Source organism: Stegodyphus dumicola, chromosome 4 (assembly GCF_044657685.1).
Source record: "Stegodyphus dumicola isolate Sdum_Otavi_A_Nest chromosome 4, ASM4465768v1".
NCBI classification, from domain to species: Eukaryota; Metazoa; Arthropoda; class Arachnida; order Araneae; family Eresidae; genus Stegodyphus; species Stegodyphus dumicola.
The window spans coordinates 245,128,313-245,145,790 of NC_140771.1; the positions used below are offsets into that span (position 1 = coordinate 245,128,313).

At 30.2% G+C, this 17,478-nt stretch overlaps 1 protein-coding gene across 4 annotated transcripts in view; it reads left to right on the forward strand.

The window, feature by feature from the left end:
* LOC118203668 (diacylglycerol kinase delta) overlaps positions 1-17,478 on the forward strand; it is a 266,853-nt gene that overhangs the window by 237,967 nt on the left and 11,408 nt on the right. For 2 of the 4 annotated variants that reach the window (XM_085816163.1, XM_085816164.1), the window contains exons 24-28: positions 723-856; positions 2,784-2,898; positions 3,054-3,149; positions 9,015-9,128; positions 9,984-10,319. In XM_085816163.1, the coding sequence (XP_085672289.1) occupies positions 723-856; positions 2,784-2,898; positions 3,054-3,149; positions 9,015-9,128; positions 9,984-10,319 (795 nt within the window). Of the gene's footprint in view, positions 1-722; positions 857-2,783; positions 2,899-3,053; positions 3,150-9,014; positions 9,129-9,778; positions 10,320-17,478 lie in introns of those variants that run through there. The other 2 variants (XM_085816166.1, XM_085816165.1) reach the window with 2 other exon arrangements.

The window sequence follows — 17,478 nt, forward strand, 5'->3', positions numbered from 1 at the left end:
TAATTAAGAAATTTAAATTGCAAAAAAAAAAAAAAATAATAATAATAATAATTACTGCTGCGAACTAATTCACAATATCATTTAAATTCAAAAATCATATGTAAATTAAGTATACATATCTAAAACCATGAAAAAACATATTATTCCAAAAAATTGAATTTTTTATTCCAAAAAATAATTGCACTAAGTGAATAATTGTTGAACGGGCAGGAGACAGACTCATCAAGGGAAAGTTGCCTCCAAACCTAATTCTTCAATTGCTCAATTCATGTTTCTTCATCCATATAGACAAATGTAAAATGCAAAACCAAAAGTAAAACCAATTGTTGTGAATTACTAAAAAAGAAATTCTGTGGAATTTTGAGAAAAAAGCAGGTAAAAGATAAACGATATGCTGCAGCAGCAAACTATTTCGGTAGGTATTAAGATAAGCTATTAAATTTTTAATCTAAATAATGAAAACCAAACCGTATTTAAAATTATTTACAAGTACAAACCACTTGCAATAATTAATACCATATAATTATTGTAGGTGATTTGTATTCTTGAAAATATTTGTAAACATTCTATAACAAAATGAATATTATTGATATTGCATTAGATCTCATATAAAAATTTTGAAGTTTCCATGTACTAGTACTCCCTATAATACTATATGCACATAACAGACATCAATCTTCTCAGCACTATGTTTTTTAAAGAATATTTTGTAAACTTTTTAGCAACTTGAAACATCTATGAAAATGTTGCATGAAAAAAGGAACCCAAACCGCTGCATGCAAGTAGGTCCTTTAAGTGATGAAGAAATTCAACTTGTAGCTCCCTTTGCTGAAGCAGTTTTAAGTCTTATTAGAAGGTGAGGAAAATTGTGCATATTTAATACAGTTTAATGTGTTTTATGTATTCAAGTGTCACAAGAATAATGTATGCTCTAATTATTTTAATTTTATGACTGAATTATAATTTCTCTAAAATGTTACAAAATATTTGTTTTATAGGCATGTTAATATTGTTTTCATAATGATGCAAGTGAATGTAATCTGTGTCATCTAATTCTGAAAATATGCATGTAACAAGAACTATGTGAACAATGTTACCGTTAATGATAATATAAATTTTGTTAATCTTCCCATGAGCTACAAAAAACTATCGTCATCAGTTAGCCTTCTCTGATACATTTGAATATATTATACTAAAAATAATTTTTAGCTTGAAATTTTAAAAAAATCCTAGCAGTAAAGATTGTGTTTTTAATAGTTTTAATCTGATAAAACTTATATTTTTTTGTTAGTTAAGATTGTCGTGTATTTATTATTCTTATTTCAAATTAAGAATGCTTATTTTATTTTGTCTGATAAAGTGCCATGTTTTATCAATTATGTTGTTGGTCACTCAAAGCAGGTTTCATTGCAATTTACATAGTTCTTAAATACAGAGGATGTTCGCAAATTTTTTTAATGAACAAAACCTTAGAATTTTATTTCCTAATATATTCAATAGGATAGCTCTTTGATTGAACTATCATATTACGTCTTAATTCCAAGATAAAGTCCTTACCTTAAAACACCAAGATTGATTTTATTGCACTCCTCTTTCATGATCTTCCAGAGTCCATCCAATGTTTTGGGATTCTGCTTATAAAGAGCTTGTTTTAAAAGTCCAGATGCACAGGAATCCATAGGAGCCTAATTGGGTGGGGGACTTGGGTGGGATGCATTTAAAGTCAGTAGGTTCAATTCCGGTTTCATTTCTCATTTTTTCAAAAAAATAGACCAGTAGATTTAGAGGTATGGCTTAGAGATGATGGAACTTTGATGATGGAAGATTGTTTGGATAAAGAGATGAAATTTCTTCATTTAAAAATAGGTTTTAAAGCATATTTCTGATAGTAATCCGAATGAATTTTGACATTTTGTTCAACTTTCCTTATTTTAATTTTTCTGTTACAAGAGAATTCAGTAGTAACCATAAAACCTTTAGAACAACTTTCCTTTTTTTCTCTGAACCAACATGTGAAATTTTTTTCTCCTCTTTTTCGATATTAAGTCGATCTTTTTCTATAGTAATCAGGTACGTATATCCAAGCCTCATCAATTGTAACTATATATTTCCATTTTTCACCTGCCAAATAATTTTCATACAGCAATCTGCACATAGTCTTACACTGAGAAACATGTTTCGACATTAGGCGATGAACATCATGTTTTTTTGTTTTCATTAGCTTTAAATCAGATTTTATAATTTGTTCACAATTTCTCTGCTTTATTATTCATTATGTCACTTATTTTAAGTATTAAAACCATACTTTTCATATCTTTTTATAATAATTCAATAAGAGTATTTCTCTTCTTTCGGACAGTACAAAAATATACCCTTCGATCCATTGTTTATTTTTCAGGAACATTTTAAAGAAAAGAATGTTTTTAATGCTGCAGATGATAATTAAACCTTGTTCAAATTTGATGCAAGTCACATTTTTATTTAAAAATTAATATTTAAATTCATGGAGAAAATCTAAGCCATTACAAAAATGTGTGAACACCCTCTGTATTTATATTTTATTCAATGGCACAACTTTTTAATAAAATATAAATACAGAGGGTGTTCACACATTTTTAATTTGCAAATGGAAATTATTTTAGGTTTTTCAGTCTTATAGTTTCAAGATTAAATCTTTTTTCCTCATATTGAATTTTTCATATGAAAATATACTGTTTTGTATTAATTTTGCATTTTGATATTTATAGTAAAGTAATTCATGATTTTTTTTTTTTTTTCATTAGCATTAAAATAACAGCAATATCTCATTCTGCTGTTGAACAAGAGTTACTGCCTATTGCTCTACAAGTTGCTAATTGCATAGAAAAATTGTATCCTGGAGGTAAAATAGCAGAAGGGGTAAGAGTTTCTTTTCACTGTATGATAAGCTTTTATTTCTTCTAAACATGTAAGATGTCTCAAATTTCCATTTATTAAAATAATTCAGCCTTTGATTAAAGATAAGGACACTAAATATTGAATCATATTTTAAGTTTATTTATTTATTTATTTAGAATGTTACACGGCAAATTTTAACTGACCTAGTCTTTGCTGTTCGACATCTGTTACAAGAAGTGTCGAATTTTCTTCGAGAAAAAGGCGAAGAAATTGTGAGTAATTTTATAAGAATTCTCAGTAAAGTTTATTATGAATTTGAGCATATATCAGGCTCAGCTTGAGAGTTATTTTATTTGTGCTGTATAAATTTATGCTTATCACAGATATTATTATTGAAATATTTTGTTTACTAATATTTTCTTCCTGTGCTGGTGCTCTTAATTGTGTAAAAAATTAATTATGTACCATATGTTATAGAACATGAAATTCTCTTTTAGAGAAAAGTTAAGTATGTATTCATTATACTGTGAAATAAATAATGTTAATGGTAATTTTCATGACTAAAATAGTAATTTTTAGTTTATGAAGTTAATGTTTGTATAAAAGTTATTTAGATTGTGTAGTAAATCATATTATTATCAATTATATTGATGAAAAATTTGCAAAGAAAAATGTACAAGTATTAAATTTATTCTTGCTTCACATTTTAGAAGGGGAAAAATAAAAAATATATTAATTGCTTATCATTATTCCATTCATATATTCATCGTTGCACCTTGTTCATTCTTTGTATTCAGCATCTTATTTTTATTAATGCGGAAAAAAAAGGAAGGTAAATGGAGGAGAAATATAAGGTGTTTCAAACACACAACTGTACTAATTAGCCTACAGACAGTTTGATTATAGAACTATGGTATTAATTTAGAAAATTAATCAAATAAAGTAGTGTAAAATTAGCAAAGCAATAACCTTGTGTTTGCTGTAGATTTAGTTAAGAACTTAATCAATTTCGAGGGCAAACAGATCCCTCTTCATCAGAAGGCAAGAAATACACAAGACTGGAAAGCAGTGGGCATAATGGTCATATTTATACCCTACAGCACAGCAGTAGAGCGAACGAGAAGATCGTGCCATCTGTTGGCAAAAATATTTCGAATAAAGTAGCTTTTAAAAGTACTATGATGTTCTTATAGAAGTCAGTAGAATTTAAATATATGAGGTGTGATAAAGGTGTATGAAGGCTGATGCCATATGGGCAGAGCAAAGCCATTCAGCACAGATTAACTTTAGATCATGCCACACAAATGCTGTAATTTATTGGGTCATCTAGAAAGTTCTGTAGTGTTTACAATAAATACAAATGAAGCAAAAATTTCATTCAGTCAGATAAGCACCATTTTATTCTCTGACCTTTTCGTCATCTATATAGTAGCTGGAAAAGTCCTTTTTTACTTCACTGTGCGAAGTAAAGGAAGTATTGTAATCATAAAATTTCGGGCATTCAATCTTGAAAAATCATGAAAAATTTCAACGAAAATATCCATTTTGACTGCTCTCAAATCCTTTTGAACAGTGTTTTTGTCTGATATCTGTACGTACAGACAGAATAAAGAACTTTTATTCAAAACAGATTTTAAAAGGAATTCAGAAAAAAAAATTTTATGACATCTGTATGTACCTGCATGCATTTGATGTATCTCGCATAACTCAAAAACACTGAAATTTCGGGAATAATACTGCTATAACATGTAGCTGTGAACTTCCCTTTTTGGTTGCAGTCAGTCGACATATTCAAAGAACTAATTAAAGAAAGTAATTTTCTGTACTTAAAAAAGCCTAATATTTCCACTAAAGTTGCAAAGTAAGAAAATGTTAATCTTTTACATGCCAATGTTCCTTTTTTGGAACATCATGTTTAATATTTTTTTTTAAATAAACTATCACATCTGTCAGTTTGAAAAAATTATCATTTATTATAGAAAGTATGATTGATTTTTTGACATAAAATTTATTTTTTAAATATGAATATTTCAGCGCAGAAAATTTTCTAAAGATCGGCTTTTTTTATGATTTTTAAAGTATTTAAGGAAAAGAATTCTATAAAATTTCTAAAAATTCAAATCCACCCAAACATTTCCCCATCATACTTGCAAAGGACAACTTTAATAAGTTAATGAAAGAAATTCAAATAACAAGAAATATTTCTTCAAAACTGCATAAAATTGACATGTTACAATATACAAAATCAGTGATATCACACGTATATTTTTCTTTATTAGATTTTAAATACATTCAGTGCTCGTACCTTGTAAACATGCCCTTTTATAGGGGCATTAATGGTGTGCCATTTATTTCTGTAGAAAGGAAGAAACACAAAGTATTTTTCAATAATTTTATTTTATTGCACAGTCTGCTGACAGGTTTGTCTAACAAAGGCTTTAAATTAATTGGCACAGTACCACCAAAAGAGATGAAAATTGCGGAATAGCAAAAGAGATATCAAAATTTGAACATGGAGAATTTGCTTACTGATGCGATGGAGAAGTTAATGCGATCCGATAGAGAAGTAAGTGCCATTGGAACGACAATTCAGTTGTAACTATTGAATCAAATTTCATCACTCACGAACCATTAGAAAAAGCAGACAGATGTGTCTGAGCTTAAAAAAAGAAAGTTGATGTTCTCAAGCGTTGCATTATAAAATTATATAATGAAGGAACAGGTGGAGTATAGCTGTTGGACCGACTTATCAGAGCTACCAACCAAAATTTCTGAGCAAAAAAAGGGTACTGGAACTTATTTAGGAACACACTGAATATGTTTGTGGCTGCTGGATGATCTTGCACACTGATTTACACAAAAACACCACATTAGAAATGACTTGCGTGAATTTTAGAAGAAAAATTTGAATTTGCTTCGAGCAAAACCTAAAATTCACATTATACCTGGACCCCGTGCCTATCAGTCGACATGTGCAAGAAAATCAGATGCACATTATATAGTTACATTATCGCAATGGCATTGTGTAGTGTGCCAAAAAAACACTACAAACATGTATTTTGAATGCTAAAAATTGCTCCATGTACACTGCTTCCTGTTATATCATGGACACTGAGAAATTGCTAAAAAGGATTGCAAAAAATTAGTGTTTTAGAATGTTTTATATTTTTTATGCTACTGATTGAAATCCCATACACCTTTTAAAGGATAAAATATTTTATTTTTTATTAGTAAGGTATTTTACATTTTTAAAATTGCATTTATTCATATTATGTATATTGTTAGTCAAGCTTGTGTAAGTGTACATTTTTTTTTTCCTTTACACTTTTTGCATTGCATTTATTATAAATAGTACACTAATTAAAAATTATGTAAATTTTTTAATGAATTTTACTTAAATTTTAGTAATTTCACATCATATTGTTCAGTAAACCATTATTACAGAATAAAATTTTAAAAGATTCATTATACAATGCTTTGTTTTCATGAAGTGAAAAAAAAAAGAGAAAAGACAGCATTACATGCCAATGTTCCAAAAATGGAACAACCGGGAAATTATAGACAAATTTTTTTTTACTGCAATTTTTTTGTTTTATAGTCTTTATGGGTGTATTCTAATGTGAATTCGATGAATTAGTTGACTTTTATTCCGGGATCATGGTGCGGCATGCAAAAGCTTAATTTATTTAATAGATTAATTAATTAAAATTTTGGATTATCTCCTAGGAAAGAAGGGGAGAAATTAGAAATTGTGAACCTCAATGCTAGTGTAATAAAAATGTTTTAGTATAGTGTAAAGCAAGTAGAGAAATTTTTTAAGTATAATTAGAAAATAATAATTTAGAAATAGGATAATTTAGAAAAATGGTAAAAATTGTATAAAATGAAAATTTGTAAAAATGGGGAAACTAGTTAAAGATAAAATTTTTTAAGAAAAATTCATCAGTTATTGATATTCAATACATATACATTTATATGTGCACATACATATATATTTATGTAAGCACACACCTACTCTGTCACCCAGATCGATGAGCTCAGTTTTTTTAATCTTGTATGTTGGTAAATTGGCATTTTTTGCTTTAAATGTGATTGAATTGTGTTGTTTTTATATTCTGGTAATCTGTGTGCAATAGTTGTAGAATTATTGATAATTTCAAAGTTTAAGTAGTGCTAAGCCAAATGAGGCTGCTATTTGTGTACACTTGAAGCTCTCACTAGAATAGTGAATTAAGTTATTTTCTGCACCATTAGTGTCTTTTTGCCAAGTGTGACCAAAAGTTAACTTTTAATTTTATCTTACTGCTTGATGACCGAATATCTTGTTTTAGCACAGAAACTATAATTTTAATTGTAAAAAATCTCTTTTTAACTGTATTTGGTGTTTTATATTTTTGTGTATTTTGGAATTTTTAATGAAGCTGTTTTGAGTTTTTTATATGTTTTTGCTTTAGCGCAAAGTGAGAAAAGAATTGACTGAATTAGAAATCAATCTCTAATGAAGTTCAAAGGAATAAGTTTAAATGATATGCAGCAAAAATTGTGTATAATTTAACAGGCTATAAAAGGAAGCCATGTTGTGTTCATATCAGATATTTTTAAAAAAGTCCTAAGATGCATTTGTAAAGAAGTTACCAAGGTGTTGCTTGACAGTCACTAAAGTGGTGAACTTCAGGCCATTCAAAGAATTGTGAAGTGATTTGAAGAGATGGAAATCTAAGGGACAAGTTCTGATGAATATGGGGAAGATACAAAATATCCCAGCTATACTTGAGAAGTTTTTGTTTTGATGTTCATTGTATAGCTGAGTCAGTACTGTTATGTTTCAAGACAACATCTCAATGATTTATCAGTTCTGGGCACTTAACTTCAATTTCTACTTTTAAAATTGTCATTTGGGAACAATGTTTTTTAAAATTTGTCTCATATGGTGACAAGTATTTATGATTTACAATTCCTTTATCGAGTTCCACCATACACAAGTGAACGGGCTGGCTGCATGGGCATTTTCATGGTTTTCCCCATGTGTAACGTGTATACGAGCCAGTTTCCCTTAGAAAGTCCTCCACGAAGGCATCCGTCCCTTTAGGCAGAACTGCGCTGAAAAAATGGAAAAAAAAAAAATTGTGCCACAATGCAAGCTAGAATAATGTAGCATGAGCAGAAAAAAAACTGTATTTAAACATCCATCTTTTGATCAAGATCATTCTTTATCAGCTGTACCAAAATAATTAGAAGAAAGTGTAATTCAATTAAAAAAATCTGTAGAACTTTCCAGATGACCCAATATTTTAGCTCATTTTACTTGTTATCACATGTGCTTTGAACAAACATATGAAGTATCTTGTCATCTCATTCATTATGGCAAAGATAATTTAGGCAAAGCTTTTATGGTACCTGTGTTGGGACAAGTTAACAAGTGGCTATGATATTTGAGGGTTCGCCAAGAGAAAGTGATGAGCTTCTTGAGAGACTCATAACAAACAAAACTTTAAAAAAATCAAAGAGGGACATTCAGTTGTAGAAGAAAAGTATCGAATCACTATCTGCAAAATGTCTGAAGAACTCAGTATTAATTATGGTCCAATTCAGGTCATACTTAATAATAGATATAATATGATCAAAATTAAGTGTTAATTTTTTTTTTCTTTCAAATGGCGGGAAGTTTTGCCTTTTTTCGACCTTAGCCACTCCTAGGGCTGGAAGTGCTGGCCATTTATTTGGCCTAATAGGCAGCCACCATTACTTGCTATGAAGGGACAGGCAGTTACAACCATGCCTTCTCCAGGATTAGAACCCGGTCCTTTCGCTATCATAGTCGGCTTCCCTAACCACTTTACTTTTTGGGCGGCTGTTACAAAATTAAAGCATTCACAAGATTAAAGCTCTCAAGGCATTTTTTAAAAATTATGTTAATGTGCTGATGCTGATAGATTGTTTTGAGTTTCTTACATTTTTATAACTTATGCAAAGAATAGTCTTTAATAAAGTGTAAAATTCATCTTTTCAAAGGTTAAGTATGATGAGTTTCTTGTACATTGTTTTATGCTGATATTTAAAACTAAATGTTTCAAGAATAATTAATTCTAACAAATTTATTTAATAATTTGCAAACATGCATATATACTACTTTCCAGCAAATGGGAGATGAATTGGAAGATAGACTAACATTGTCATGCAGTCGTGTAGAAAAGGAGCTACGGAAATGTTTTGAAAATCAAGGCTGGATATATTTTCATAGTGATGAAGAAGTAAATAGATTATCAATTTCATTTCAAAATTTTACTTGGTGCAGTTTTTGTAAAATGTGAATAAAAAATTGTTTAGTGATATTTTACTCTTACTTGCCATAAAATTTTAATACATATCACCTAAATTATTATTATTATTAAGTGTTTTTAAATAGTTTGTGATAGCTAGTCTTCATATTTTTAATTTCTAATGTTTGCTCAAAGTTAAGTGTAAGGAATGCATGGTAGATTTTTTTAGTTGGCATGTGTAGAATCATATGTACATTTAATACCTGATGAAGTATGAATTTTATTACAGCATGCCTTTGTAATATTTTACATACTGTCTGATTTGTATTTGAGTTATTGAATTTTCTGCCTTAACTAGTAGATTTTCTGAAATTTCTTTCCTTTTAAATTCCTTTGTATATTTTTTCATAGTGATATGAGCTTAGTACTGTAGAAGTATGTTTTAAAAATTATTTGGGGATTTTATTCATTAGTATTTTAGAGCTTGACATATTATTCTTCTTAAAATGTATGGTTTTGTACATTAAGAGCGCTTACTTGTAATCAATAAATTCTTTATTGTATTACATTACTTTTCAAAATGAAATATGGCATGACTTAGTCTTTGGGTGCCTAGTGTGGTTTTTATTTTTCTTGGCTAGACATAGCCTTAGCATGGAGCACATCAACCATCTGCATCTGCATGCAGTCTTTTCTACTGGTCACGACAACTTTATACTTTAAAAAAACTTTATCTCTGGTGACATTTGAATATCCTCATCTTGTTTGCACACATACTCTCTTCTTATACTTCTACTGGGCACAAATGTTGCATGCTGTAATCCAATCGATCAACGTCTCACTTAGCCTGTCAGCCAAGACCAGAAAAGGTACTACAGAGGCCTGTTCAAGCTCAAATTCCGAAGTAAGCAAGCAAAAAGCAAAGGGACTGATACATCTTGTCAAGGTGGTGAAGGGTGCAACAATACCAACACACCATGCGAAGGGTCTGGTTGTGGAACTCCAACCGAGGCTGCAGGCAGCCTTTGTGGTGATCCACTTGAATCTTCAGTACTAACATGGGGGACATCTGAGGTAGCACTGTGGTTAGAATCAATTCAGATGGGAGAATATAAAGACAGCTTCATCAGCCATGACATTCAAGGACCAGAATTATTGCATTTAGAACGGCGAGATCTTAAGGTATTTATTTACACCATACTGATTTCTGTTATTAAATGCTTTATTTTTAAAGAAATATTTTTATAAGTATATTTATTGGAAACATTTTATCTATTTTTTGTTTAAATAAGCTGTTGTATACATGCACTTGCAAATGCACTATTTTCTTTTTAGAAATAATAATTCTTTGAGAAAGTTTCTTTTCTTATATGTCTTAAAGAGACTATAGTAGAATCATATTTATTCAAAGTGAAGAGAACAATGCCATTTCAGTTAAAATGGGAGAAATATTTTCACCTCTCAGAGTTGATATATGTGTGTATATAGAATATGTGTATATATCAGAATACATATATGTGTGTGTGTGTATGTGTATGTATTTCATCTCTCTCTGTTTATATGTATATATATGTAGATGTAAAATATAAAAAATATGATGGCTTTGCTCTTCGTGAACACACAACCTTCAATTAATTTTCTGCAATCCAAGATCTTCCGTCTAGACCAGTACCTTTTAGAGCATTCGCACCTATTACATAACCTTTACTATAAATACTGAGTACGCGCCATTTAGCATCAGAAGCTTCTCTTCCCTGTGCTGCTAGGACCTATGTGCTACGCTTCTCATCTTTCTTTGTTATGACGCAGAAAGTCAAAATTTAATCATACTTAGTAACTCGTTATTGAATATGTAATTTGGAGAACTTCATTGAAAAAGGAAATTGATCTGCTATTTGAATTAAGTAAATATGTGCAATTAAAAGTGAAATTCCTCTGTGTGTTGCCATTCGATATCCTCCTTACCACTCTGCAAAAAGCCATGCCTGAACTTTGATGCTAACCACTACTATATAAATACTGAGTGCACGCCATTTAGCATCAGAAGCTTCTCTTTGTGTTGCTAGGACCTTTGTGCTATGCTTCTCATCTTTCTTTCTTTGTTGGAATGTTATGACTCAGAAAGTCAAAATTTAATTGTACTTAGTAACTCATTATTGAATATGTAATTTAGAGAACTTCGTCGAAAAGGAAATTGATCTGCTGTTTGAATTAAATAAATATGTGCAATTAAAAATGAAATTCCTCTGTGTGTCGTCATTGGATATCCTCCTTACCACTCTGCAAAAAGCCATGCCTGAACTTGGATGCCAAGTGTCACCACGACTGCTAAAATATCACGCATATATATATATATACACAATGAAATACAAATATATATATATATATATATATAAGAAAAATAAAGAATATATAAAAGATTAAATTATCAGTGTAAATAAATTTCCCTTCTCTATTCTAAAAATAGCAACATCTATTTGCACTGCGTCATTTCCAGAAACAACTATGTCATATTACACTTAAAGTAATTCTGGTAATGTAAATTGAACTAAAACAGCCAATAATAATTTTACAGCAATATTAACTATCCAATCAAAATGCTTTGAGAACCAAAACTAACTCAGTTTGACTTCAGATTTTATCCTGAACATAATGCACTTGCTATCTATGCTTTGGCCTGGCCACACTGCAGTCTGTCTTTTCTTTCTTTCTTTCTTATTGCAAATTTATATAAAATGTAAAATCTCTTGGAATAGGCACAATTAATGTGCCAAGTTGATTGTTGCCGCAACATGTTTACTAAAATAAAAAATTAAGATTTAAATCTGCCTTTGCCTCCAATTTCCTAGTCATTATGGATCAACATTACTAAGCCATCAAAATTCCTGCTCCTGAATATATTGCATATATATGCATACAAAAGATAGGGTTCAAAATGAAATGATTCTTTGATTGATTATCCAACCTGAGGAAAATGGTGTAAGGCCTATTTATAGCATTGTTATATTAAAAGTGAAAATCTTTTTGAAGTCAAAGTTGGAAACTGAAAACTTTTTGTTAGGAAAACTAAAATGTTTAAATACTGGTGTAATCATTAAAATTAAAGAACAAATAAAAAAATTAATTAATCATTTCTGTTTGATGCTTCAAACAGAACTTGTCAAGAAGTAAGCATTTAAAATTAAACTGGGATGATGGATGAGTACTGAACAACATGTTTCATTCCTCTCGATACTGTGAGACTCTCAAAAGTGCTGCAAATTAATTTCCTGTTTGAAAAATTATTTCTCAGATAGTCTTACACTGTCAAAGAGCTACCCCTATATGTTGTTCTGCCCTTTTTGAATTAAAATCACAGAAAATATATATATACAGGGTGCATAGAAATGTCCCTTTAACCTGAAAATTCTTGCAAATGGAGAGAGCTACAGTTATGCATGTGAGGTAACGGTATAGTAAAGCAACTACACTCGACCTAATGCAAATGACAGCAGTACTTCTAGTGGTGAAATTTGAAAGATAGGCATTGCAAATTGAAAACAAAAAGAGACTGTGCAAAATATTCAATTAGAAAGTTTTAAACCATCAATTAATTAGTACGAAATGACATTTGTTTCACACACATTAGATAAATTCTCACCTGTGTACCCAAAGATGTCCACTGTTAATGCAGATGATTCTATTCTGCATATTCAAATTTCGGAAATATAGCAGCATACAAGTTGCAGATTGTGATATTATATTGTACAATAACATCTGTAAAATTTTAATTTCCAATGCATTTGAAATTTTAGTTTATAAGGTTTCTTGCTTCATACAAACAGCATAATCTCAAGTCTCGTTATAATGTCGATGGCAGACAATAACATTAACATTTTATCATTGCGTAATAGTTTGTTTTTGCGGTTTTTTTTTTTTTTTTTTTTTTTTTTTTTTTTTTTTTTTGTGTGTGTGTGTGTGTGAGTGTGTGTGTGTGTGTGATGTTATCAAACTGTATTGACATAAATATATGTTTTTCCAATAAAAAGGTGTGTATTTCTTAATACTTTTGGCTATTTCTTTCAAACATTTACACAAAATGGAGTGCATCGGTTGAGCACATCTTTGAGTATACAGGCGAAAATTTATCTTATCTGTATGAACCAAATATCATTTCATACTAATTAATTGACACTTTGAAACTTTCTAATTGGAAAATTTGCTCTATCTCTTTTTGTTTTCAATTTGCTACGATTGTCTTCCAAATTTCGCATAGTCGCTTTACTATACCGTCACCTCACTTGCCTAGCTGTATCTCTGTCTTCACAAGAATTTTCCGGTTAAAGGGACTTTCCTATGCACCCTGTATATATATATATGTATATATATACATATATATACATATACAGGATGATTCTAAATTGTTTTTTACAAATTAAGATGGGTGATAGTACTTATCCAGATGAGCAATAAATTACCATAGAACATAGGATCGCATTCCACTCTGAGAGGCAGAAAAGAGGAATATTAGAATTCCAATCTTAACTTACAATCTTAACTTACGTGTTGGGAGAACAAATGAATGAGACCAAAAGTTGCACAATCAGTTTAGTGAAAAACTCAGAGTGGATGAAATGGATAAAACCGAAAACTTAGAGTTCGAGTGTTAATTCGAGCTCAGACTTTCATGGCAAGCATTCAAATGCACACATCTTTGGTTCGCAAGGTCTCAACCTTGCAAATGATTGCAACAAGTTAATTATCTAATCAAGGGTTGAATATTATCAACTAATTCCAAATTCCGCTGTATATCACGATTAGCATGAAAAGTTCATGCTGTGTTCTGGCTGTCAGAACTTCGTGTGCTGCAAGGTCTCTTCAAGTAGAATGAGTGCAGCAGAATTAAGCCCAGGAGGACAGGATAGAACATTGCAAAGGGGAAAAAAACTGCTAGCTTGATATCAAAGTATTAACACTCAAATGCCAAGTTTTCGGCTTTATCCGTTTTGTGCACTCTGGCGAGTTTTTCACTAAACTGATTGTGCAACTTTTGGTCTCGTTCATTCGCTCTCCTAATGCTGTTGTATGTTGAGGTTGGATTTCTAATATTCCTTTTATTGCTTCTCAGAGTGGAATGCGACCCTATATTCTATGGTAATTTTTGTCATCTGGATGAGTACTAGCACCCCTCTTAATTTGTAAAAGCAATTTAGAATCACCCTGTAGATATAGATATGTATTGCTATTAAATAAAATATGTAATGCAATACTTTTTCATTTGATCTTCATTTTCTTTCATTCTTCACAATTATTAGCAGATGAGATTATATCTGTGTTTGATATGTATGAAAATTATCTTTTGAACAGAGATTTCTTAATCAGCTATTTTTGCAGATGATGTATGCAGGGTAGTTAAAAAAAATCATCTTGTTATAAATGCTTATTGCTGAAAAAAATGGATTTGGTACATATTTATCTGAGATGCATTAAAATGAACTTTAGCTATTCAAGTCTGTCACTACAGATACTATATATAAGATCTTTTCATAATGCCACATAGATTCCCTTCAAAGGAGCAAATGATAATGCTTTCTTCATGTGCACTCTAAATTTGCTGGATCTCACACCTTGGGTTTTTTCCGACTTTTATGGGATTATATTAAAGCTATTGTTTTCATGCTGCCATTGTCATCTAATGAATTCAAAATTTGCTTTATCTATGCTATTCAGTCAGTCACATCAGATATGCTTGGATGTGTGTGGATTGAAAAAATTATTGACTGGACATGTATTGTAAACAGATTTAACATAGAGCATTTGTAATGATTGACATTAAATTTGGATAGTTAAAATTTAATTAATTAATTTAAATATCAGGGGTAAATATGTACCAATTGAATTACATGCTGTAGTCATTTGCAGCACTTTTTTTAACTTTATGCTGTACAGTAGTAACTTTTTTAAATGTGTATTTACTTTAAAGGAATTAAACAGTAAAAAAAGTTAACTTGCAGAAAAATTAGAGAGATAATTGATTTTTAGATTCTCTATATCAGTGTTATTTTTATCCTCTGCTTTGGTTCAATGCAGTTAAGCAGGATTTTACTGTGTGTTTAAAACAATTTTGTCTGAACTTTGAAAGTAACATTAGTTCTTTGTAATTATATAAGTATTGCAAGGTTAAATTATAAAGACATTTTCAGTATCTATATTTTTCAAACAGTTGAGTTCTAACATCTTTTAATTCACTTACTTTATTACGTTTAAATAAATGTGAATTTAACTTTTTATTTATTATTGTAAACTATTTAATAATTATATAATTCTTTCCTTCAATAAGTACTAATGAATGTAACGTATTATTTGCTGCTGTGGTTATAAAAGAACTGAAATTAAATGCACTGATATCCATTAAATTAACACACTGACAAATATAAATTAAGTACCAGTATTAATGTAATTAATCACAAATTAAAAATAAGGCAAAGTACAAAAGAAATATATGCAGACTTAGTGACATAGATACAAAATAAATTGTAGGTATTAATAAAAATAAATGAATTATTAATATACAGTAAACTGCAAATAAATATTTACCTAATTTTCCAGCAATATGTACTATGTTACATAAATAAAGTTGAGTTTCTGTGTATTATTATTGGTTACTTTAATTATCATATTTAAAGTATTTTTTATCATATTTCTGAATCTACCAAGTAATAACTGTCCTGTTTTGTATGCATGAACTTTTATTCTAATAGTTGTTAGTAATAATCAAACTTATTTGCTTTTATAATTAACATCTTAATTGGTTTTTTGTAGTCAAATTAACACTGGATTATGTGTGTAGATAAATAAATGAAGGTTTATTAAGATCAGCCTTCCAAGTAGCTGATTTGAATGTTAACAAGTCGTAGCTAAGCAGGCTTATACATCTCTCAAGTCATGTTCTGAATCATTACGGTTACAGGGTCTGTTCTGAAATACAGTAGTACTGAACATTTAAAAAAAAAACTAGTAGAACTGAACATTTTTTAAAAAAAAAATTGTTCACAATTTGACACATCAACTTAATAGTTTTCAAAATATGCCCCTTCTGCATCAACACAGTGTTTCCGGCGATTCTGCCAATCACTGAAGGCTTCCTGGAATGCTCTTCATCTTCCTCATTACGGGATCTTGAACCCTTTTCAGTCAGGGGAAGAGGAAGAAGTCTGAAGGAGTGGCATCTGGGCTGTACTTGTACTTGAAAGACTCAGAAAACGAGTCACCAGCTTCTGTCCAGCGATTTGTTGGATCATGGAGGCTCCATCATGACAGTGTGCCAAGCCACACCGTCTTTGCTGTTATGGACTTCCTAACCAAACCTGGCATCACACAGCTTTTCTAGCCACCCTCCAGCCCAAATGTTGCTCCTTCAGATTTCTTCCTTTTCCTGAAAAGGTCGTGAAAGGCTGGCACCATGGCTCAGTCCATGCCATTCAAGAAGCTGTAATGAGGAAACTGAAGAGTATTCCAGTTTCTGCATTCCCAGGGAGCCTTCAGTGACTGGCAAAGTCGCTGAAAACGCTGTGTAGATGCAAAAGGTGCATATTTTGAAAACTATTAAGTAGATGTGTCAAAATTGTGAATAAATTTTTGAAATAATGTTCAGTCCTAATACTACCAGAATAGACCTGTATATTTTAAACTCTAACCCTTGAATAAAACAAAATTTAAAATGCAGTTTAAAAAAGTTATGCTGGAATAAGTTAATCGTTTTATATGATATGCGTCTAAATTTATTTCCGTATATTACTTTTATGTTTATTTGAAACCATAACTTATATCAACTGGTCAACTTTTAAAGAAATAGGGATATAAATCAGCCAATTAAAATGCTCTAAATAAACAAGTTTCCAGAATGGAAATGTTTAAGACGTCAGTTAATTTTTATTCATTGTGTTTCAGCAGCATTAAGCATAAAGTAAGTAGAAACTCCCTTTTCATTTTTTATCTTCCTTGCAAGATTTTAAAATATATATGTTTGATCTGATTTCATTGTAATATTTGGCTCATTAGATGCCAGTGTTCAAAAGTGACTGAAGAGTGACAAGTGTTTCTTAGTATATAAATAACTGGTCAATAACTCACTTTAAACATATGTTAGTTTTATTTTTGATGCTGTGTACAGAGGAAAGGAAATTTGGAATCTTTTAAAAATAGTTTCTTTGGGGAAAGGAAGAGGATACTTAAAAAATTAATATATTAAAAAAATGTTCATGTATGATTATTTAGATGTTATGATACCCTTTTGTTTTTCTGTTATGTAATTATTGTAGTGCTTTTTTCTTGAGATGATGTTTAGGGTATTTCTTTATAT